Source organism: Oncorhynchus tshawytscha, linkage group LG20 (genome assembly GCF_018296145.1).
Source record: "Oncorhynchus tshawytscha isolate Ot180627B linkage group LG20, Otsh_v2.0, whole genome shotgun sequence".
Taxonomy (NCBI): domain Eukaryota; kingdom Metazoa; phylum Chordata; class Actinopteri; order Salmoniformes; family Salmonidae; genus Oncorhynchus; species Oncorhynchus tshawytscha.
The window spans coordinates 51,919,419-51,943,749 of NC_056448.1; the positions used below are offsets into that span (position 1 = coordinate 51,919,419).

The following is a 24,331-nucleotide window of genomic DNA, read 5'->3' on the forward strand; positions in this document are numbered from 1 at the left end:
GACACCTTATGGAAGCCTTAGAAAGGGGAATCTGGTTGATCTCCCTTTAAATGGAGGATAGGCATGCATAGGAACAGAAGGGTTTCAAAATAAGAGGCACTTCCTGATTGGATTTTCCTCAGGGTTTCGCCTGCAATATCAGTTCTGTTATACTCAAAATATTTTCAGTTTTGGAAACTTTAGTGTTTTCTATCCTAATCTGTCAATTATATGCATATTCTAGCATCTAGTCCTAAGAAATAGGCCGTTTACTATGGGAACTTTTTTTTCTCCAAAAATACAAATACTGCCCCCTAGCTTCAAGAGGTTAACCTTTTGCGACGAGCATACCCCTACACTTTTCCTATTCATGAAAATCGCAAATGAAATAAATATATTCAAACAAGCTTAGCCTTTTGTTAACAACACTGTCATCTCAGATTTTCAAAATATGCGTTACAGCCAACGCTAGACAAGCATTTGTGTAAATTTATCATGGCATAATGCTATGCAAGGCTCTGCTGGCAGCAGGCAACATTTTCACGAAAATAAGAAAAGCAACCAAATTAAATCATTTACCTTTGAAGAACTTCAGATGCTTTCACTCAGGTCACTCCCAGTTAGATAGCAAATGTTCCTTTTTCCAAAAATATTATTTTTGTAGGCGAAATGGCTCCCGTTTCTTCATCATGCTTGGCTGAGAAATCGACCTTAAATGCTACAACTATAACGCCAAACTTCTTTCAAAATTTGCTCCATAATATCGACAAACACGGCAAACGTTGTTTAGGATCCATCCTCAAGGTGTTTTTAACAAATATATTCGATAATATATCCGTCGAGGCAGTTGGTTTCTCATAAGAAGCGATTGGAAAAATGGCTACCTCAGTATTTTACGCAAGGTTTTCTGCGGGAGACACACATGCCATATGGTCCCTTACAGCCATTCTTCAAGGGAAATGCCTAAAATGACGTCACAATGCTGTAGACACCTTGGGGAAAACGTGGAAAACGTAAGCTCATTCGTAGCTCATTCACAGCCATATAAGGAGTCATTGGCATGAGGCGGTTTCAAGAAATGCGGCACTTACTGGTTGGATTTTTATCTGGGTTTCGCCTGTAACATCAGTTCTGTGGCACTCACAGACAATATCTTTGCAGTTTTGGAAACGTCAGTTTTCTTTCCAAAGCTGTCAATTATATGCATAGTCGAGCATCTTTTCGTGACAAAATATCTTGTTTAAAACGGGAATGTTTTTCATCCTAAAAATTAAAATAGCGCCCCCTAAATCCAACTGGTTAAATAACACCTGAACCACGTCAGTTGAATTGTATTCAATGTTTAGTTTACATCCCATATTACACTTTATATGCATCATAGAAGACAATCTAACTAAAATGGTTTAACATAGTAACTTTGGGTTTTTGTTTATTAAAAAAATCAAGTATGTATATTAATGTTCCACTGAGGCCAAAGAGGGCGCTTTAGCTCATTGACTGCAGAAAAGGTTTGTTTCAAATGGTCATCTGGTGAGTATCACTTTTTTTTAATGTGTTTTTAGGTTTTTGCTCAATCTGATTGGGTGGGCCTGGCCCATGACTGAATATCACATCACAAATGGCTTACTAATCAAGACTTCGGACCAAACTTTATTATTACCATCGCTGTCCTTCCGGCATCATGAACCTGTCGCACTCTGAAGGCCTCGGTCCAATGGGTTCGCCCCTACTCGAACAGGTCTATAATAAATAGAAAAGCTGCTAAGATATTCATGTTTCAAGAAAGGAGTGTATGTGTGGCCTGGCGAAGCAGTTTTATCTACTGACAATGGAAGCTGATAATTGTCTCGAAGAAATGTACGAGTCTTCACTGTTGGAAACCGAGCCAAATGGCAGCAATACATATTCCTTCTACTATATCACGCTTACCCTGGAGGTATGGGGCATATCACGCTTACCCTGGAGGTATGGGGCATATCACGCTTACTCTGGAGGTATTTTATTCAACTTGATGCACCCATTCCGTTAGCGGGATCATTTTCGTCAACATCCGCTGAATTGCAGGGCGCCAAATACAAATTAAATTACTAAAAATATTTAATTTTCATGAAATCACAAGTGCAATATAGCAAAACACTGCTTAGCTTGTTGTTAATCCACCTGGCATGTTGGATAAAAAATCTTTAGAGGAAAATCTATCCAAGTGTTTGTTAGGACATCTCTCTCAGCAGACAACACTAAACAGCTAGCAGCAAAGTAGATTGGTCACGAAATTCAGAAAAGCAATTAAATGAATAGCTTACCTTTGATCTTCGGCTGTTTGCAGTCACGAGACTCCCAGTTACACCAATGTTCCTTTTGTTCCATAAAGATTATTTTTATATCCAAAATACATCCATTTGGTTGGCGCGTTATGTTCAGAAACCAACAGGCTCGAGCTGTCACGATGGGGCAGACAAATCCAAATAGTATCCGTAAAGTTTGTAGAAACATGTCAAAAGTTTTATACTCAATCCTCAGGTTGTTTTTACAATATATAATCGATAATAATTCAACCGGGACTGTAAGCTTCTTCAATAGGAGAGCGAGAAATGTCTGCTCCAAGCTGTTGCACATGCAAAACGCTGCTGGCACCCAGCCATAAAATGACACGATGTGATCTTTCTCGCTCATTTGATATCTGGTTGATATCCCTTTAAATGGAGCGAAGGCAGGCAATGGAAAAGAGCTTTCAGGAAAAACCGCACTTCCGGTTTAGATTTTCCTAATGTTTTCACCTGCATTATCAGTTATACTCAAACAATATTTTGACAGTTTTGGAAACTTTAGTGTTCTATCCTAATCTGACAATTATATGCATTTTCTAGATTCTGGGCCTGAGAAATAGGCAGTTTCATTTGGGTATGTTTTTCATCCAAACATCAAAATACTGCCCCCTAACCTCAATAGGTTAGATACCTTGTTCAGTGGCAGAATGACTGATTTTTACCTTGTCAGCTCGGGATTCGATCTACCAACCATTCGGTTACTGGCCCAATGCTCTAGCCACTAGGCTACCTACCGCCCCAATGGGGCATATCACGCTTACTCTGGAGGTATGGGTCATATCATGCGAAGGCTAACATCTCCTTTGTTGTAGGAGAACTCCATGTTATTTTTTTAATATATTTTTTTGAAGCTCCATCAGCCTGTGTAAAGTCTGGCTGCCAGCTCTGCATGCTGACTCTGGACCTGCCTGCTGGGTTCACCTGTACCTGTCCTGATGACAAACTGCTCATGGCAGATGGCTCATGTGAATGTATGATTACCATGTATTACAGAATTCTAACCCTGTTTCTTTCTCTGCTAGTTCTGGCACTTTGGAGCATCTGTTGAGCAATGTACTTGTTATTCTATCAAACAGATCCCAGGTTTGCTTATGCAACATCCACAACACTGAACCTGTTTGAGTTGAAAGGGAAGGAGCTGATCAAGACAAAACTGCTGACTACGGATGATGTCATGGAGTCTTTTGACATCGACTGGAGGGGGGACTGGGTCTACTGGGCGAACAGCACTGGTCATGTGATGCGCTGGAGCCTCAATACCGGCCAAACAGAGACTGTCCCTACGCTGAGACCAGGTACATGTTTTACTCTCCCAACCAGAAATCGGGTACATATAATGGAGCCATATTGTGCAGGTTTAGTGTTTGTGTGCATATATGCATGTACACTGAACAAATATATAAACGCAACATGTAAAGTCTGTCCTATATGTCGTGGCTATGCCGGATTAAGTGACTATCCTATAAAATAATTTCTGTAATTAATATCTGATTAAAGTAACAAAGGGAGAAGCTATCCTATTGTAAATACTTTCATTATGCATTCTAAATAACTGCCCATTTCAAAAAGGAGATTGCAATAAATATTTACTCTGATCTGCGCTTCGGTAGATTGGTTGTCGATGGAAGGCCGGTTTTTTCCTTTATGATCTCTGGTCCTCTGAATGTCTAGTGGTGAACTGGAGCGTGGTAGAATGGAGACTGTCCTCTCCTAGCCCACGTTTAGTGACTTCTTCAACTCAACGGCTAGGAGGTATCACTTCTGGAGTGAATAAGAGTTGAAAGTTCATACCAAGTTGCCCTACTTTTAATTAAGCTCTTGCTATATTCTGGCTGGTAGTCGAAATTCATCCTTCCGGTGTGTAGGTCATCACCTTCACATTGAAATTCGATGCTATATTCGTTAGGTTCTTGCTGAGGTTGTCTTACTTCTGTAGGTGGTTTTTGTCCTTTCAACGTGGGGACCTCAAGTCCACACGTCCTTGGAACAGCTTATTATCTGAGCCCTTTTAACATAGGACGGTCGCCCTAACGTCCTCGGAACAGAAAGTTATATTTTCATCAAGGGCTTTAAAAAGGAGGGGAGAGAAGGGTGTTTCAGTTTATAACCAATGTTTGGGGGGGTGTGGAGTGGGTGGGGTACTGAGGAGCTGAGATTGTATTTTGGGATAAACTCATTGATTGGCTGGGCCTATGCCCTCCCAGGCCCACCAATGGCTGCATCCCTGCACAGCCATATGAAATCCATAGATTAGGGAATGAGACATTTTTCAATTGACTGATTTCCTTATGAACTGTAACACGGTAAAATCTTAAATTGTTGCTTGTTGTATGTTTTTGTTTCTCTGCCAATCATATATCTATATCAAACATTAGGAACGCCTTCCGAATATTGAGTTATGTTGGTCCATTCCCTCTCCTAGCCTGTTCTGGTCCAGTATATTCATGTTGTGCTGTCCTTGCCTCCTAGCCTGCATGGTGTCAGTAGACCAGAAGATGAGAAATCTGTACTGGCTGTCATGTGATGAAGCCTGTGTTGGCGTCACTAACATGGATCAGGGTTACCCACGGAGACTGTACCAGTCAGGCAGTGAGGTAAGAGATGTTTATCTGGACTGGCAGCGGGGGAGGCTGTACTTGCTGGAGGCTGGCTGGATCCTATCCATGAGACTGCCAGGAGGAAACCCTAGGAAAGTCCTGAGAGTGGAGGGACACGTCGCTGGGCGCATTGTTTTGGACCTACAATCTAACACACTACTCTGGAACACCGATGGGGACGGTCAGTATCACTTACTGCAATATTATCTTTAACAGTGATTCTGTCTCCTATAATTCTTTCTTGTGCTCCTCGGTGTTGAGCTGGTCATCTGGTTAGGAATGATCATGTCGTGTGGGGATGGCGGGGCTGGTGCAAACGCAACCAAAGAAGTGACTGAAACGCAACCATGTACAAATTATTGTAACATTTGAGCATCTCACCAATTTATTTTACACCTATGTATTTTCAGTTTGTGTGTGATATGGGTGTTGAAGTGTTTATTTTGACATAAATAAACTTTTCTAAACATTAAGAACCAGGTTGATCTGAACTTTGCTATTGGAAGGCTACATCGGTGTTCGGCTGTCGCCACTGACTTTGCACATGAACTTTAAATAACAGCCGGTTGCTTTCGCCTTACCACTCAAACAAGTCATTTGTGCTCCTTGTGTAGATCTGAAGATCATGAGTCTGTTGAAGTCCCAGACTCACCTGGTAGGCAGAGAGTGGAATGTCCCTGGTTCCATCGTGGCCGCTCATTCTCCACTCCTGGTGTCGCTGTTTAATGATGTCATCACTGTGTGGGACCGGCGGGACAGGAGGCGTGTCCACGATGTCCCTGTCGGACCAGGCGTTGTCAGGGTGATCGTGGCTCTGGATGTAAAGGAAGGTTAGTACAATAGCGTCTAATGTATAGTGAACAAAAATATAAATGCAACATTGAACAATTTCAAAGATTTTACAGATGCTTCATTGGAGGAAATCAGTCAATTGAAATAAATTAATTAGGTGCTAATCTTCAGATTTAAAATGACTGGAGGCACAGACCCACCCACTTGGCAGCCAGGCCCACACACTGGGGAGGTCATAGGCCCAGCCAATCAATAGGTTTTTCCCCAGCAGGGTTTTATTAGACTGAAATAAAAGCATCTCAACCTTGTTTTGACGGGAACTAAAGGACTTCCCACATTTAGTCCTAATTTCACATTTCCTTGTAAAATGTGAACATCATCATCCAAGCATCACATGGAACACAGCCAAATTCATTCCATAAACCAGTCACATGTTGCGCTGACTAAAAACAAATAAACTTCCCTAACAGCTAGACTTGTTTACAATGCATCACATATCTGGTGAGCATGAGACTAAATTAATGTTAAAAAAATGCCTTTGACCTAAATTCTTTGATGGCAGCCATGTTTGTTTGTATTTGAGAAGCAAACTCCCTAATGCCATTCACTATAAGACTAAAATAAACCAAGTAAAATATGGATTTACATTTGTTTTACTTAACGAGGCAAGTCATTTAAGAACAAATTCTTATTTACAATGACGACCTACCGGGGAATAGTGGTTTAACTTCCTTGTTCAGAATGACAGATTTTTAGTTTGTCAGCTCAGGGATTTGGTTCAGCAACCTTTTGGTTACTGGCCCAACGCTCGAACCACTAGGCTGCCACCACCTGCCGCCCGTGCGCCCATTGCCTGAAATATCAACTTAGTTTGGCCACTTTTCAGCATTTTACAAATCTTCAATGTACTACTTAGTGTATGTAGGATAAAAGTAATTTAGTATGACAAACCACAAAGCAAATCACCTCACATTTCACCCTAAATACAAACCTAACTGTAGCGTGAAAGCTAAACAGGGTTGCCAGATATTGGTAAACAATTATTTAGGGTTTGTAGTGGGGATAATTTTATTTGGAGGGGAGTAGTTTCAGGGTCATTGTGGGTTAAAATGGGGAAAGTATCATGGGGGGGGGAGTGTGATGCAGGAAATATTATGAGGGGGATTTATCAACTAAAACTCCTGGAAAAGGGGGTCCGAGCTGGCAATTAAAAATTAGCCCCCGACTGGGGAATTGTGTTTTGAACTGTAATCCAACTCGGGAACATGGGCTTCTTTCTAGAGCACTGACTTTCTGACCTGAATATCACGGACGTCATGATTTGACCTCGTATATTTCCGGAGTTCCCAGTTGTCTTGAAAGCACCATAAGTCAGTGGCGTGAACCATCCCTAAACTTCGTTTAGTATACCTGTCTGGGAACGGTTTCCGCTAGAGGAACCCCTTGCCAACAGCCAATGAAATTGGAGGGCGCCAAATACGAATCAACAAATCTCATAAATCAAAATTCTCAAACAAACATGTAATTAGGGACTATTTTAAAGATAAAATTATCGTTAATCCAGCCACAGTGTGATTGCAAAAATGCTTTACAGCGAACGCTCCACAAACGATTTAGGTCACCACCAAGTCACAGAAAAACCCAGCCATTTTTCCAGCCAAAGAGTCACAAATCACAAATGGAGATAAAATGAATCACTAACCTTTGATCTTCATCAGATGACACTCATAGGACTTCATGTTATACAATACATGTAGGTTTTGTTCAATAAAGTGCATATTTATATCCAAAAATGTAATTTTACATTGGCGTGAAACGATTTTGCAGAGGCACACCGATTAACAGAAATACTCATTATAATTGCGAATGAAAATACAGGTGTTATGCATGGAACTGTAGATACGCTTCTCCTTAATGCAACCGCTGTGTCAACGTTACGGAGAAAGCATACCATGCAATAATGAGTACGGAGTTCAGAGCCCAAACCAGCCCAAAAAAATATCCGCCATGTTGCGCAGTCAACATTAGTCAGAAATGGCATTATACATATTCACTTACATTTGATCTTCATCAGAATGTACTCCCACGAATCCCAGTTCCACAATGAATGTTCGATTTGTTCGATAAAGTTAATTTATGTCTATATACCTCCTGTTATGAGCAAATGTCTGATCTGTGGAAACACTGGAGAAGTGCTTGGGCTCTTGTCAAAGAAAGAAGTTTGACTGGCTCAGTGATGCCTCAAACATGCATTCCGCAACAGTGAAATGGGCTACTTTTTACATGTAAGAATTCAAACTGTTAGAAAAATAGCCTATAGTATCAGATTGAGTATTCTAACATCCCTCACATAGAAAAACTCATGCTGGGGGAACCATTAGATATATGGAACTCACACGTGAAATGTTAGAGGCCTTATATTGTCCCCAATGATCACGTTGTTTAATTGATATGCCGCAAAAAGTTTGTGCAACATCGCTGGGATTTTCTTTTCATCATAACTAGGGACCAACAATTACATGTTGTATTTATATTTTTGCATTAAAAGTTGTATTTAAAATCTCAGGGGGCTTACGTTGTGTAAAGAAAGGTTAGTGGGATCATTAATGTCTTTAATTCCATATGAAAAAGCAATTCATCCAAAAATGAATTTAAATGGATGCTCATGTTTCCAACTCAGTGCCTCCTGCTCAGCCAGTCTGTACCAGTCCATCAGTGAGGTGTCGGGGCTCAACTTTGTGCATCTCCCAAACTCAGCTGTGTGACACATTGAGAGACTGCCCTGATGGTTTTGATGAGGAGTCCTGCATTACTAAATGTCCAAACCGAGGTAGATATATTAATGCGTTCTGATATTTGATACTGCTTTGCCACCCAGAAAACCCCTTTAACCTTTCATGGTCCCTCTTATGTGTGTCTCCCAGGTGAGTTCCGGTGTAAGGACAGGAGGAAATGTATTAAGAGGAGTCTGGTTTGTGATGGACGCGCTCATTGCCATGATGGCTCAGATGAGATTGGCTGTCCAACGATCGCTGCTCCAACATCCCAAACTGCGCCCCTGAAGTGCCGTATGGGTTCTAGACTGTGCAAGGATGGTAGAGAGTGTGTCCTGCACAGCCATGTTTGTGATGGAGAGGTGGACTGTAAGGATGGATCAGATGAACAGGACTGTGGAGGTGAGTCTGATTTCTGACTGGTCAGTCGGGACGTTTTCTAAATCGACTAAGTGTCTGACGGTGTTTGTAAAATGGCATGACATCACAAAAATGGGGAACCGGACAACTGCCACTTGCAGTACACGGTCAACAATGTGACAAAGGTTATTGAATGTTTTTGTAGGGTTGTCAGAGTTGATCAGTTAACGTAAGTTAATCTTTTTGAAATTTTAGTGCGCATTTTCTTTATTGCGAATAAGCGCATTGTCTGAAAGCGTGCAACATTAGGGCAAAAGAGATCTCAAATCTACAATGCCATGTAATGCATATTAACATTGCAGTTAAAGAAAGTGTGCGTTGTCAATTTACCTAATTTTGCTAACCGTTACCCTAGACAAAGTCAAGACATCAATATTCTTGTAATGTTTTTTGTATGAATCTTAAATGATGGTTCACTGAATAGGCAGGGGGGTTTATCAAAATAATTGAGGCACAGCACGCTTTTGGACTCATTCAGCAGTTTTTACTGATTAAGTACAATACCATTCGAAATGAATGTTGAAAGTTTAAATGATATTCCTAAAACGTTATTTTTTTTAACGAGTACCTTATAAACTGCACACGCACCAAAAACCCTCATTCAAGGGTTTTTCTTTTTACCATTTTCTACATTGTAGAATAATTGTGAAGACATCAAAACTATGAATTAGCACATATGGAGTCATGTAGTAACCAAAGTGTTAAAATCAAAATATATTTTATAAATTTGAAATTCTTCAGAAAAGCCACCCTTTGCCTTGACAGCTTTGCACACTCTTGGCATTCTCTCAACCAGCTTCATGAGGTAGTCACTTGGAATGTGTTTTCAATTAGCAGGTGTGCCGCCTTAAAGTATTTGTGAAATGTGTTTGAGCCAATCCGTTGTGACAATGTAAGGAGGGGTATACAGAAGAGAGCCCTATTTGGTAATTGACCAAATCCATATGTCAAGAACAGCTCAAATAGCAATGAGAAATGAGTGTCCATTTAAGACATGAAGGTCAGTCAATTGGAAAATGTCAATAACTTTTGAAGTTCAAGTGCAGTCGCAAAAACCAAGCACCATAATGTAACTGGCTCTAATGAGGACCGCCACAGGAATGGACGACCCAGAGTTACCCCTGATACAAAGGATAAGTTCATTAGATTTCCCAGCCTCAGAAATTGCAGCCCAAATAAATGCTTCACATAGTTCAAGTAAGACGCATCTCAACATCAACTGGTCAGAGGAGACTGCAAATCCAGCCACCATGGTCGAATTGCTGCAAAGAAACCACTACTAAAGGACACCAATAAGAAAGACTTGCTTGAGCCAAGAAACACAAGCAATGGACATTAGACCGGTGGAAATTTGTCCTTTTGGTCCGAGTCCAAATTGGAGATTTTTGGTTCCAACCGCTATGTCTTTGCAAGAACGGATCTCCGCATGTGTTTTTCCCACCATACAGCATGAAGGAGGTGGTGTTACGGTGTGGGGCTGCTTTGCTGGTGACACGGTCACAGTATTCTGCAGCGATACGCCATACCATCTGGTTTGGGCTTAGTGGGACTGTCATTTTGTTTTAACAGGACAATGACCCAACACAACTCTAGGCTGTTTAAGGGCTATTTTAACAATAAGGAGAGTGATTGAGTACTGAATCAGATGACCTGGCTTCCACAATCCCCCGACCTCAACCAAATTGAGATGGTTTGGGATGAGTTGGACTGCAGAGTGAAGGGAAAGCAGCCAACAAGTGCTCACCATATGTGGGAACGCAAGACTTGGAAAAGCATTCCATGTGAAGCTGGTTGAGCGAATGCCAAGTGTGCAAAGCTGTCAGAGCAAAGGATGGCTATTTGAAATATATATTTAGATTTTTAACACTTTGGTTGCTACATGATTCCATATGTTGCATAGTTTTGTCTTCGCTATTATTCTGCAACATAGGAAAAATAAGGAACCGTTTGCTTGAGTAGGTGTTCTAACACTTTTGACCGGTAGGGTTTATCCGCTCTAGGTTTATCCTCTCAGAAATGCTTGTTGTAAAAATTCAGAAAACAAAACATATTTTACATAGGTTTAAAGATGAACTTCTTGTTAATCCAACCACTGTCAGATTTATAAAATGCTTTTTGGCAAAAGCATACCTAGCCCAGAACATATCTAGCCCAGAACATAGCCTAGTTGAAAAATTATTACAAATAGTAACCAGCCAAGCAGAAGCGTTACAGAACTCCGAAATGGAGAGAAAATTAATCCCTTACCTTTGATCTTCATATGGTGGCACTCAGAAGACATTCATTTACTCAAATTTTCCTTTTGTTCGATAGTCTCTTTATATCCAAAAACCTCTCTTGTTCAGATTTTCTTCAGTAATCCACAGGCTCAAACGCAGTCAAAACAGGCAGACAAAAAAATCCAAATTGTATCCGTAAAGTTCATAGAAACATGTCAAACGGTGTTTATATTCAATGCTCAGGTTGTTTTTAGCCCAAATGATCTATAATATTTCAACCGGACAATGACCTTGTCAATATAAAAGGTACACAAGAAATGCACTCTCTCGGGATTGCGCATGAAAAAGCTCTGACACGTAAGGTTCCACTCATTCAGACTGGTCTTACTCCCTCATTTATAAGAATACAAGCCTGAAACAATTTCTAAACACTGTTGACATCTAGTGGAAGGCATAGGAACTGCAAATTGAGTCCTAAGTCGATGGATACTGTAATGGCATTGAATAGAAAACTACAAAACCAAAACACAAAATACTTCCTGAATGGATTTTTCTCAGGTTTTCGCCTGCCAAATCAGTTCTGTTATACACAGAGACAATATTTTAACAGTTTTGGAAACTAGAGTTTTCTATCCAAATCTACCAGTTACATGCATATCATATCTTCTGGGCCCGAGTAGCAGGCTTCTTAATTTGGGCATGCTTTTCATCCGAATGCTGCCCCCTACCCTAGAGAGGATTTATATATGTCACTTATTAGAGGATAACCTTTGGAAATGTCCACTATTTTGTGATGTTTTGATAGGGGATCACAAAAACAGGAAGAGGAACTATTTCGAAAAATATTTATTTTGAAATTTTAAAGCCACATGGAAACTTGGATTAACCTATACATGGTTGGTTAGATGAGAATTTATAGAAGGCTTCCATTTACATTTTGGAATGGCAGATTTTGATTTTGGTGGTCTGCATCAAGGAAAAAGGAATAAACCACTAAGGTCAATGAATCACGACCTGCCATAGAATATCTGCAGTGAGTGATAAATAAATAAAATTATTACAATTTAGCAGGTTAACACTGGAGTGATGTATAAGCAGATGTGTGAGTAGTGATACTGGTGTGCAAAAGTGCAGCAAAGTAAATAAAAACAATATGGGATGAGGTAGGTAGATCGGGTGGGCTATTTACAGATGGACTCTGTACAGCTGCAGCGACCGGTTAGCTGCTCAGATAGCTGATGTTTAAAGTTAGTGAGGGAAACGTAAGACTCAGCTTCAGAGATTTTTGCAATTAGTTCCAGTCACTGGCAGCAGAGAACTGCAAGGAATGCGGGCAAAGAAGCTGTTGGCTTTAAGGATGACCAGTAAGATATATCTGCTGGAACGCGTGCTATGGGTGGGTGTTATCGTGAGCTGTGAAGGCAGAGCTTTACCTAGCATAGACTGATAGATGACCTGGAGCCAGTGGGTCTGGCGACGAATATGTTACCGGGGCCAGCCGACTAGAGCATACAGGTCGCAGTGGTGGGTGGTATAACACGCTTTGGTAACAAAACGGATGGCACTGTGATAGACTACATCCAATTTGCTGAGTAGAGTATTGGAAGCTATTTTGTAGATGACATCGCCGAAGTCTAGGATCGGTAGGACAGTCAGTTTTACTAGGCTAAGTTTGGCGGCGTGAGTGGAGGCTATTTTTGACTTTCAAATCGTGGTATTGATGTGTAGCCAGTGGCTTGGGGACTGCCCAGAATTATCTGCACCATTTGAGGAAAATTCAAACTGCATTCTAAGTTCTGTGACCTCCTCCCCACCCCCACACACTCCTATGACAAAATCAAATCTATTGCTGTTTTAAGCAATTGGTCTTGTCGTCATGTTGACTAAACTTTTATACTATAACATCACCAAACTGAGGTCAAACTGAAGTGTAATTTGTGTGTAATGTGGTTAAAATGTTGCCTTGTGTAATGTAATAACATACTATCCACATATTGGAAAGTAGCGTAATATACATTTTTTAGAAATGGATAAATCATTATAATTTGGGATGATAGTAAATGATACGAACTCACATTTTGTTTCAATCACATATTTCTAGACCACATTTAACCATTCCAGCCCAGGACCTCAACATCCAGTTTCACGCGCAGGATCATCTGAGACCAGCCTCTCAGACAGCTGATAAAACTGTGGGTTTACAAAACTGAAGAAAGTCTGCTCAAACTGTCTCGGAAGCGCTTCTGCATGCTTGTCATCCTCACCATGGTCTTGACCTGACTGTAGTTCGAAATTGTAACGGACTTCAGTGGGCAAATGCTCACCTTCAATGGCCACTGGCACTCTGGCGAAGTGTGCTTCGTGGATTAAATCCTGGTTTCATCTGTACCAAGCAGATGTTGGATAGCAAAAGGCATCGTGTGGGCGAGAGGTTTCATGTCAACGTTGTGAAGAATGCCCCATGGTGGGTTTATGGTATGGGCAAACATAAGCTATGAACACAATTGCCTTTTATCGATGGCAATTTGAATGCACGGAGATGCCATGAGATCCTGAGGCCCATTCATCTGCCGCCATCACCTCATGTTTCAGCATGATAATGCATGGCGCCATGTCAAGGATCGGTACACAATTCCTGGAAGCTGAAGTATGGCCTGCATACTCACCAGACATGTCACCCGTTGAGCATGTTTGGAAGACTGTGTACGACAGTATTTTCCAGTTCCTGCCAATATCCAGTAACTTCTCACAGCCATTGAAGAGGAGTGGGACAATATTCCACAGGCTGCCATCAACAGCCTGATCAACTCTACATGAAAATGGCAAATGGCGGTCACACCGGATACTGACTGGTTTTCTGATCCACGTCTCTACCTTTTTAAGGTACCTGTGACCAGCTGATGCAAATCTGTATTCCCAGTTGTGAAATCCATAGATTAAGGCCTGATGATTGTATTTCAATTGACTGATTTCCTTATCAAATCGATTTATAAAGACTGTACACCAGCAAAGTGCTATATAGAAAACGAGCCTAAAACCCGAACGGCAAGCAATGCAGACGTAGAAGCAAGGTGGCATTGAGCTACCAAGAATGGCAGGAACCTAGGAAGAAACCTATAGGAACCAGGCACTGAGGGGTGGCCAGTCCTATTCTGGCTGTGCTGTGTGGAGGGTATATGGCCATTTAAGGCCAGATTGTTCAAAAGTTGATAATGACCAGCAGGGTGAAAAAAATAATCATTGGTTGTAGAGGGTGCAACAAGTAAATGTCAATGGCTCTTCATAGCTGAGCAGTGAGGTTGTTGTGGGGGGGGGGGTTGAGGGAGCTCAGTAAAATCTTTGTTGCGTTTATATTTTTAAGTGTACATTGACATATTGACTGCGTGGGCTGGCAAAACCCTGGATCATTTTTATTCTAACTTCTGCGACGCATACAAAGCCCTCCCCTGCCCTCCTTTTGGAAAATCTGACCGACTCCATTTTGTTGCTCCCAGCCTATAGACAAACTTAAACAGGAAGCCTGTGCTCAGTTCTGTTCAACGCTGATCCGACTAATCGGATTCCACACTTGAAGATTGCTTCGATCACTTGGACTGGGATATGTTCGGCATAGCGTCGGACATTAACATGGATGAATGCTGATTCGGTGAGCGAGTTTATTAGCAAGTGCATCGGTGATGTTGTACCCACAGCGTCTAAAACATTCCCCAACCAGAAACTGGATTGATGGCAGCATTTGCAAAACTGAAAGCACGAACCACTGCTTTTAATCAGGGCAAGGTGACTGGAAACATGACCGACTACAGTGTAGCTATTCCCAAGGCAATCAAACAAGCCAAGCGACCATATCACCTCCACCCTACCTGAGACCCTAGACCTACTCCAATTTGCTTACCGCCCCAGTAGGTCCACAGACAACGCAATCACACTGCCCTAACCCATCTGGACAACAGGAATACCTATGTAAGAATGCTGTTCATCGACTACAGCTCAGCATTTAACATCATAGTACCCCCAACTCGTCATTAAGCTCCCCGCCATCTGTGAAACTGGGTCCTGGAATTCCTGACGGGCCGCCCCCAGGTGGTGCGGGTAGGTAACATCTCCACCCCCCTGATCATCCACACTATTCACCCATGACTGCGTGGCCATGCCCACCTCCAACTCAATCATCAAGTTTGCAGATGACACTACAGTAGTCTTGATTGCCAACAATGACGAGACGGCCTACAGGGAGGAGGTGAAGGCCCTCGGAGTGTGGTCAGGAAAATAACCTCACACTCGACGTCAACAAAACAAAGGAGATAATCGTGGACTTCAGGAAACCGCAGACGGAGGAGCCCCCTATCCACATCGACGGGACAGTCGTGGAGAAGGTGGGAAGTTAAGTTCCTTGGCGTACACATCACAGACAACTGAAATGGTCCACCCACAGCATGGTGAAGGCGCAGCAGCCCTAACCTCAGGCGGCTGAAGAAATTTGTCTCGTCACCAAACACTCTCTCAAACTTTTACAGATGCACAATCGAGAACATCCTGTCGGGCTGTTGCCTGGTACGGCAACTGCTCCGCCCACAACCGTAAGGCTCTCCAGAGGGTAGTGAGCTCTGCACAACGCATCACTGGGGCAAACTACCTGCCCTCCAGGACAACTACACCACCCGATGTCACTGGAAGGCCAAAAAGATCATCAAGGACAACAACTACCCGAGCCACTTTCTGTTCAACCAACATTCTTATTCATTCCTTTACACTTGTGTGTATAAGGTAGTTGTTGTGAAATTGTTAGATTACTTGTATATTACTGCAGGGTCGGAACTAGAAGCACAAGCATTTCGCTACAATCGCAAAAACATCTGCTAACCATGTGTATCTGACAAATACAAATTGATTTGACAGTTGGAAAATGTTTACTAGCTAGTATATTAGCAGTTGACACATGTTACCTACAGTCTAACCCTTTGTGCTGAATTGTTTTGGGGAAACTAACGCTTCATTAGACATGTTCTGGGTAGAGTGTAAAAGGCCTGTCCGTTATCTTGGTAATACTCTCTCCCTACAGAATCTCCAGTTCCACTTACTACAGCTTATTTGGCTCCAACTACAACCGTTCCAGATATTATTCCTGCTCAGCCAGTCTGTACCAGTCCATCAGTGAGGTGTCGGGGCACAACTTTGTGCATCTCCCAAACTCAGCTGTGTGACACATTGAGAGACTGCCCTGATGGTTTTGATGAGGAGTCCTGCATTAGTAAATGTCCAAACCGAGGTAGATACAGTGTATATTAACACTTTCTGATATTTGATACTACTTTGCCACCCAAAAAAACCCTTAAACCCTCTTAACCTTTCTTTGTGGTCCCTCTTGTGTCTCCCAGGTGAGTTTCGGTGTAAGGACAGGAGGAAATGTATTAAGAGGAGTCTGGTTTGTGATGGACGCGCTCATTGCCATGATGGCTCAGATGAGATTGGCTGTCCAACGATCGCTGCTCCAACATCCCAAACTGCGCCCCTGAAGTGCCGTATGGGTTCTAGACTGTGCAAGGATGGGAGAGAGTGTGTCTTGCAGAGCCATGTTTGTGATGGAGAGGTGGACTGTAAGGATGGATCAGATGAACAGGACTGTGAGCTCCTCTGCAAAGCAGGTCAGAAGCTCACCTCTTGATCTGGTGTAATGTGTTTAATCACGAGTGGCAAGTTTCAGCACAAATCCATCCATTCATATCAATGTCCTTAGGTCAGTTCCAGTGTACTCATTGGTTGTTAGCTCAGGTCCAGTGTGCTCATTGGTTCCTACCTCAGGTCAGTTCCAGTGTGCTCATGGGAAGAAATGTATCGACCAGCAGCAGATGTGTGATGGAAAGGCACAGTGCCAGGACCGTTCTGATGAAATGGACTGCTTCAAGGCCACCAAGAGCTGCAGTCATCGCTGTAACAATAGCCGCTGTATCCCAGAAACCTTCCTCTGTGATGGAGAGAGAGACTGTGCGGACGGCTCTGATGAGGAAGGCTGTGGTGAGACACTGCTGACTCGGACAGTTGGTAAAAGAAGGATGAGGGGAGTCTCTTTAAATGAATCTAATGTAACCTCTCTGCCTAGATTCTATCAAGGTCCTTCCTCCTGTCCTGCCAACTCTGGCTCAGACCTGTACCAGTCCATCAGTGAGGTGTCGGGGCTCAACTTTGTGCATCTCCCAAACTCAGCTGTGTGACACATTGAGAGACTGCCCTGACGGTTTTGATGAGGAGTCCTGCATTACTAAATGTCCAAACCGAGGTAGATATATTAATGCGTTCTGATATTTGATACTGCTTTGCCACCCAGAAAACCCCTTTAACCCTCTTAACCTTTCTTCATGGTCCTTCTTATGTGTGTCTCCCAGGTGAGTTCCGGTGTAAGGACAGGAGGAAATGTATTAAGAGGAGTCTGGTTTGTGATGGACGCGCTCATTGCCATGATGGCTCAGATGAGATTGACTGTCCAACGGTCACTGCGCCAACATCCCAAACTGCGCCCCTGAAGTGCCGTATGGGTTCTAGACTGTGCAAGGATGGTAGAGAGTGTGTCCTGCACAGCCATGTTTGTGATGGAGAGGTGGACTGTAAGGATGGATCAGATGAACAGGACTGTGAGCTCCTCTGCAAAGCAGGTCAGAAGCTCACCTCTTGATCTGGTGTAATGTGTTTAATCACGAGTGGCAAGTTTCAGCACAAATCTATCCATTCATATCAATGTCCTTAGGTCAGTTCCAGTGTACTCATTGGTTGTTAGCTCAGGTCCAGTGTGCTCATTGGTTCCTACCTCAGGTCAGTTCCAGTGTGCTCATGGGAAGAAATGTATCGACCAGCAGCAGATGTGTGATGGAAAGGCACAGTGCCAGGACCGTTCTGATGAAATGGACTGCTTCAAGCCCACCAAGAGCTGCAGTCATCGCTGTGACAACAATAGCCGCTGTATCCCAGAAACCTTCCTCTGTGATGGAGAGAGAGACTGTGCGGACGGCTCTGATGAGGAAGGCTGTGGTGAGACACTGCTGACTCAGTTGGAACAGAAGGTTGAGGAGATTCTCTTTAAATTAATCTAATGTAACCTCTCTCCCTAGATTCTAACAAGGCCCTTCCTCCTATCCTGCCAACTCTGGCTCAGACCTGTACCAGTCCATCAGTGAGGTGTCGGGGCTCAACTTTGTGCATCTCCCAAACTCAGCTGTGTGACACATTGAGAGACTGCCCTGATGGTTTTGATGAGGAGTCCTGCATTACTAAATGTCCAAATGGAGGTAGATATATTAATGTGTTCTGATATTTGATACTGCTTTGCCACCCAGAAAACCCCTTTAACCCTCTTAACCTTTCTTCATGGTCCCTCTTATGTGTGTCTCCCAGGTGAGTTCCGGTGTAAGGACAGGAGGAAATGTATTAAGAGGAGTCTGGTTTGTGATGGACGCGCTCATTGCCATGATGGCTCAGATGAGATTGGCTGTCCAACAATCACTGCGCCAACATCCCAAACTGCGCCCCTGAAGTGCCGTATGGGTTCTAGACTGTGCAAGGATGGTAGAGAGTGTGTCCTGCACAGCCATGTTTGTGATGGAGAGGTGGACTGTAAGGATGGATCAGATGAGCAGGACTGTGAGCTCCTCTGCAAAGCAGGTCAGAAGCTCACCTCTTGATCTGGTGTAATGTGTTTAATCACAAGTGGCCAGTTTCAACACAAATCCATCCATTCATATCAATGTCCTTAGGTCAGTTCCAGTGTACTCATTGGTTGTTAGCTCAGGTCCAGTGTGCTCATTGGTTCCTACCTCAGGTCAGTTCCAGTGTGCTCATGGGAAGAAGTGTATCGACCAGCAGCAGATGTGTGATGGAAAGGCACAGTGCCAGGACCGTTCTGATGAAATGGACTGCTTCAAGCCCACCAAGAGCTGCAGTCATCGCTGTGACAACAATAGCCGCTGTATCCCAGAAACCTTCCTCTGTGATGGAGAGAGTGACTGTTCGGACGGCTCTGATGAGGAAGACTGTGGTATGAGCCTGATCTCTAAAAACCGTTTCCATTGTAATGGGTGTTTAGAACCCATTTCCACCTTGTTCTGAACCCGTTTCTACTTAGTTTTTTGCAATCATTGCTCTCCTCTGCTTCTGCCATCTCGCTCTCCTCCCAGTGGCAAAGCTTTGTGGCCAGCAGCAGTATCATTGCAGTAACGGTCAGTGTGTGTCTGAGGCTCTCCGTTGTGATGGCCATGCTGACTGTGGAGACCATTCTGACGAGATGGGTTGTGCCAAACCCCCCCACTGTCCCCCGGAGCGCCGCTGCCCAAACAGCCATGAATGTCTTGTGGAGGAATGGCTGTGTGATGGGGAACAGGACTGCCAGGACGGTTCAGACGAGATGGTGAGGAACCCGCCTAATATTAACCTTCACTTTAAAATGATTGTGCAAAACATTTATATACTTGCTCACAGCCAGATGAATTCATGGATACCACTTTTATGGCTCCATGACCAGTATTAAGGAAGTCCAAGGTAGTTTTGGAATCCGATACAAACTAGCATGCTAGGTTAAATCATCTCGCACAATCAATTTACCTTAACCCATCTCTAAATTCTGGGTAAACTTCAGAATTGTAAGGTGTCTCCAGTGATGTGTGGGGAGTTCCAGTGGAGCTGTGTCTCTAAGACTCAGTGTATCCCTGCAACCTGGAGGTGTGATGGACAGAAGGACTGTGAGGACTACAGTGACGAGGCTGGATGTGAGCTTACACAAAGGGTTATGGTTACATTTGTAGTTGGCCAGGTGAAGTGCTCCAACCAGCTGTGGTAGTGGAGAGTGTGTGGACCAGTCTGTTGTTTTACTGTAGGTGACCAGTTGAAGTGCTCCAACCAGCTTTACCAGTGTGGTAGTGGAGAGTGTGTGGACCATTCCCTGCTGTGTGACCACATCATCAACTGTCCTGATGGATCTGACGAGGGGCACGGTTGTTCCACCAATAACTGCTCCAGCCCTGGGACCCCCCAATGTGACCAGCACTGTGTCAGCACCCCTTACGGACCGGTTAGTACCCCAACCCAGGGTTTTCAAAACCCGGTCCTGCGTAATATTACATTTAACAACACATTGTGTACTCTCAGGACACCACTCTACTACCACATCTACACAACAAAATCCATGTTACGTGTGGGTAGAGTACGTGTTAGTATGTGTATGCTTGTGACCCTTAAAGTCCCCGCTGTTCCATAAGTTTCATTTTTATCTGTTTAAAATCTGATTCTACTGCTGCATCAGTTAACTGATGTGGAATAGAGTTCCATGTAGTCATGGCTTTATGTAGTACTGTGCGCCTCCCATAGTCTGTTCTGGACTTGGGGACTGTGAAGAGACCTCTGGTGGCATGCCTTGTGGATTATGTATGGCTGTCTGAGCTGTTTGCTAGTATTTTAAACAGACACCTTGGTGCCGATTTGTAATTTGACAGCCAAACAGCAAATTGAGTACAACAGGAAGTTTAGTACAAAGTAACTCCTTTGGCACTGAAAGTAAAGTATGAAGCTAAACCTGCTACTGGGTCCAAATGGTAGGGTGTCAATTTGCCTGGACGACTGGGCAGTTGTCCAGGTGAGACAAAACTAGGGCCTGTAGTACCTGCCTTGTTGATAGTTAAGGCCGAGCAGTGCTTTTTTATGGACATACTTCTCCCCATCTTAGCTACTTTTGTATCAATATGTTTGAAAATGACAGTTTACAATAGTTTGACTCAAAGCAGTTTAGTCACCTTAACTTGCTTTTAGTTTGAAATATTTAGGACTAACTTATTTCTTGCCACCCATTCTGAAACTAACTGCAGCTCTTTAAGGGTTGCAGAGATTTCACTCGCTGTAGTAGCTGATGTGTATGGTGTGGAGTCCTTCGCATACACACTGGCTTTACGCAGAGGCTGAAGAAATGTGGCATGCCACCTAAAACACTTTCACAGATGCACAATTGAGAGTATCCTGTTGGGCCTGATATGGCAACTGCATCGCCCACAACCACAAGGATCTCCAGAGGGTGGTGCGGTTTGCACAGCGCATCACTGGGGGCAAACTACCTGCCCTCCAGGACAACTACAGTACAAGATGTCACTGGAAGGCCAAAAATATCAAGGACAACAACCACCTGAGCCGCTGCTTATTCACCCCGTTAACATCCAGAAGGCAAGATGGCATCGCAGTGCAGACGTGTTTGGTTTTCCTCTCGTTTACTTTTTGTATTTTTTGTATTTTTTGTATATATTCCAATTTGTTTTTCAATCTAATTTTCCCATTTTTAAATTAAATATACCTTCCGGTAACCGCCTCACTCAATGTGACACAATCCGCAATTTCTTTAGACCCTATAGCCAAAACTTTCATCAGAAGGTTGCCTGCTAATTAGTTAAGTTACTAGCCATTTAGTCATTGTTAGCCACTGCTAGCGGCCTTTACCCTCTGCTCAGGCACCAGCTGTTTTTTTCGCCTGGATAATACCTGCCAGCCTCGGACTGTTTTTCTCCACTACAACGCCAGATTTCTGCCATAAACCTTGGACCATTGATCATCACAGCTAGCTGCCACTGAGTGACCCAGCCCTGAAGTTAGCCCTGAGCCAGACTCATCTCCCGGCTAGCAAACAAAATTACCACAACTACAATACCTCTTTCGCCATCTGGCCATGTCGCTTCGTACCACCACGACTGGTCTGCAGATGTAATTTCATCAGCTGTGCCTTCAACCGGCCTTTGCTGGACGACGGAGCAGATGCTTCTATTTACCCCGGATCGCCATTGAACCTGTTGTTGTTGACTTAGCTGATTAGCTGTTGTCTTACCTGTTGTTGACTTAGTTAGCTCTCCCAATCAACACCTGTCATTGCTTTATGCTTTGCTTTGTCTCTCTAAAATGTCAATATGCCTTGTATACTGTTTAGGATAATTATCATTGTTTTAGTTTACTGCAGAGCCCCTAGTCCCACTGCATATGCCTTAGATGCCTCCTTTGTCCCACCTCCCACACATGCGGTGACCTCACCCAGTATAATCAGCATGTCCAGAGATGCAACCGCTCTTATCACTCATTGCCTGGGTTTACCTACACTGTACCCGCACCCCACCATACCCCTGTCTGTACATTATGCCCTGAATCTATTGATAGACAGCTAACTTTTTATCCACAATATAGCAGGGGTTGTAAAGCATAAAACAAGTTTATCCAGCAGCGGACTGTGATCGATAATGTCAAGCTGCACAGAAGTCTAACAAAGTAGCAGCCATGATCTTTTATCATACATTTCTCTCAGCCAATCAGTCATTTTTGTAAGTGGCATGTATGTTGTATGCCTTTCCCTACAAGCATGCTGAAAGTATATCAATTTCTTTACTGTAAAATAGCATAGTAAACTTTTGATTGACTAGATACAAAGGTTTGCTATCTGAGCCAGTAAAGCAGGCTTTACTATTTTGGTGTAGCGGAATTACTTTTGCTTCCCTCTAGGAATGAGGGCACACTATCTTGTAGGCTTAGATTGAAGATATGGCAAATAGGAGTGGCAATATCATCCTCAGTTTCCATCCAAATTGTATTGGTCACATACACATTTACATATTTAGCAGGTGTTGCGGGTGTAGAGAAATGCTTGTGTTCCTAGCTCCAGCACTGCAGTAATATATAACAATTCACAACTATACACAGATCTGAAAGAAAAATAATGGAATTAAGACTTATATGAATACTAGAATGAGCAACGTTGGAGTCCGGAGTGTAAATATGGTTGGTTAGAAGGGGCTGTATGAGACAGTAAATGGATATACAAAATATTTTGTATCTGTAGAATAGTGTGTGTATACAACAATAGTTGAACAGGATGGCATTGATTTTAAAATACAGTATATACATATGAAATGAGTACAACAGTATGTGAACATTAAAGTGATCAGTGTTCCATTACCAGAGATTCCATGTCTATGTACAAGAAGCCTCTGTAGGGCTGAGTAAGTGGGTGGTGACAATGACTAAGTTCAGGGCAGGGTACTGGTTGGAGGCCGGCTAGTGATGGCTATTTAAGCGTAATGGCTTTGAGATGTTTTTCAGTCTCTTGGGCCCAGCTTTGAACCTGTACTGACCTTCTGGATGATTGCGGGGTGAACAGGCCGTGGCTCGGGTGGTTATTCTTGATATTATTTTCTGGCCTTCCTGTGATGTCTGGTGCTGTAGGTGTCCTGGAGGGCAGGTAGTTAGCCCACGGTGATGCGTTGGGCAGACCGCACCACCCTCTGGAGAGCCCTGCTGTTGTGGGTGGTATAGTTGCAGTACCAGGCGGTGATACAGCCTGACAGGATGCTCTCGATTGCGCAGCTGTAAAAGTTTGTTTTAGGTGACAAGCCAAATTTCTTCAGCCTCTTGAGGTTGAAGAGGAGCTGTTGCGCCTTCACCACACTGTGGACCATTTCAGTTTGTCAGTGATGTGTACACTGAGGAACTTTAAGCCTTTCACCTTCTCCACTGCCGCCTGTGGATGGGGGAGTGCTATATCTGAAGTCCACCATCGTCTCCTTGACGTTGAGGTTATTTTCCTGGCACCACTTCACCAGGACCTTCACCTCCTCCCTGTAGGCTGTCATCTTTGTTGGTAATCAGGCCTACTACTGTTGTCTGCAAACTTGATGATTGCGTTGAAGGTGTGAGTGGCCATGCAGTCATGGCTGAGCAGAGTACAGGAGAGGGCTGAGCAGAGTACAGGAGGGGTCCCCTGTGTTGAGGATCAGCGTTGTCCTACCTTCACCACCTGGGGGTGGTCTGTCAGCAAGTCCAGGACCCAGTTGCACAGGGCGGGGTTCAGACTCAAGGCCCCGAGCTTAGAGGATAAGCTGAACCCCACCCTGGACTTGTTGACGGACCAATATCCTATGATGTTGAAGGCTGAGCTGTCATCAATGAACAGCATTTTTGCATAAAATACCAGCTTAAGTCAATTGTGTTGTGACAAGGTAGGGTTGGTATACAGAAGATAGCCCTATTTGGTAAAAGATCAAGTCCATATTATGGCAAGAACAGCTCAAATAAGCAAAGAGAAACTACAGTCCATTACTTTAAGACATGAAGGTCAGTCAATCTGGGAAATGTCAAGTATTTAGCACAATGATGAAACTGGCACTCACGAGGACCACCACAGGAAAGGAAGACCCAGAGTTACCTATGCTGCAGAGGAT

At 43.3% G+C, this 24,331-nt stretch overlaps 1 protein-coding gene across 5 annotated transcripts in view; it reads left to right on the forward strand.

The window, feature by feature from the left end:
* LOC112221621 (low-density lipoprotein receptor-related protein 2) overlaps positions 1-24,331 on the forward strand; it is a 97,226-nt gene that overhangs the window by 23,573 nt on the left and 49,322 nt on the right. For 2 of the 5 annotated variants that reach the window (XM_042302799.1, XM_042302800.1), the window contains exons 11-28: positions 3,158-3,277; positions 3,383-3,601; positions 4,776-5,084; positions 5,518-5,733; positions 8,376-8,525; positions 8,620-8,871; positions 16,171-16,377; positions 16,487-16,753; positions 16,911-17,123; positions 17,209-17,385; positions 17,492-17,758; positions 17,916-18,131; positions 18,212-18,388; positions 18,495-18,761; positions 18,919-19,134; positions 19,274-19,503; positions 19,732-19,861; positions 19,970-20,163. In XM_042302799.1, coding sequence (XP_042158733.1) covers positions 3,158-3,277; positions 3,383-3,601; positions 4,776-5,084; positions 5,518-5,733; positions 8,376-8,525; positions 8,620-8,871; positions 16,171-16,377; positions 16,487-16,753; positions 16,911-17,123; positions 17,209-17,385; positions 17,492-17,758; positions 17,916-18,131; positions 18,212-18,388; positions 18,495-18,761; positions 18,919-19,134; positions 19,274-19,503; positions 19,732-19,861; positions 19,970-20,163 — 3,827 coding nt within the window. The remainder of the gene's footprint in view (positions 1-3,157; positions 3,278-3,382; positions 3,602-4,775; positions 5,085-5,517; positions 5,734-8,375; positions 8,526-8,619; positions 8,872-16,170; positions 16,378-16,486; positions 16,754-16,910; positions 17,124-17,208; positions 17,386-17,491; positions 17,759-17,915; positions 18,132-18,211; positions 18,389-18,494; positions 18,762-18,918; positions 19,135-19,273; positions 19,504-19,731; positions 19,862-19,969; positions 20,164-24,331) is intronic. The other 3 variants (XM_042302802.1, XM_042302801.1, XM_042302803.1) reach the window with 3 other exon arrangements.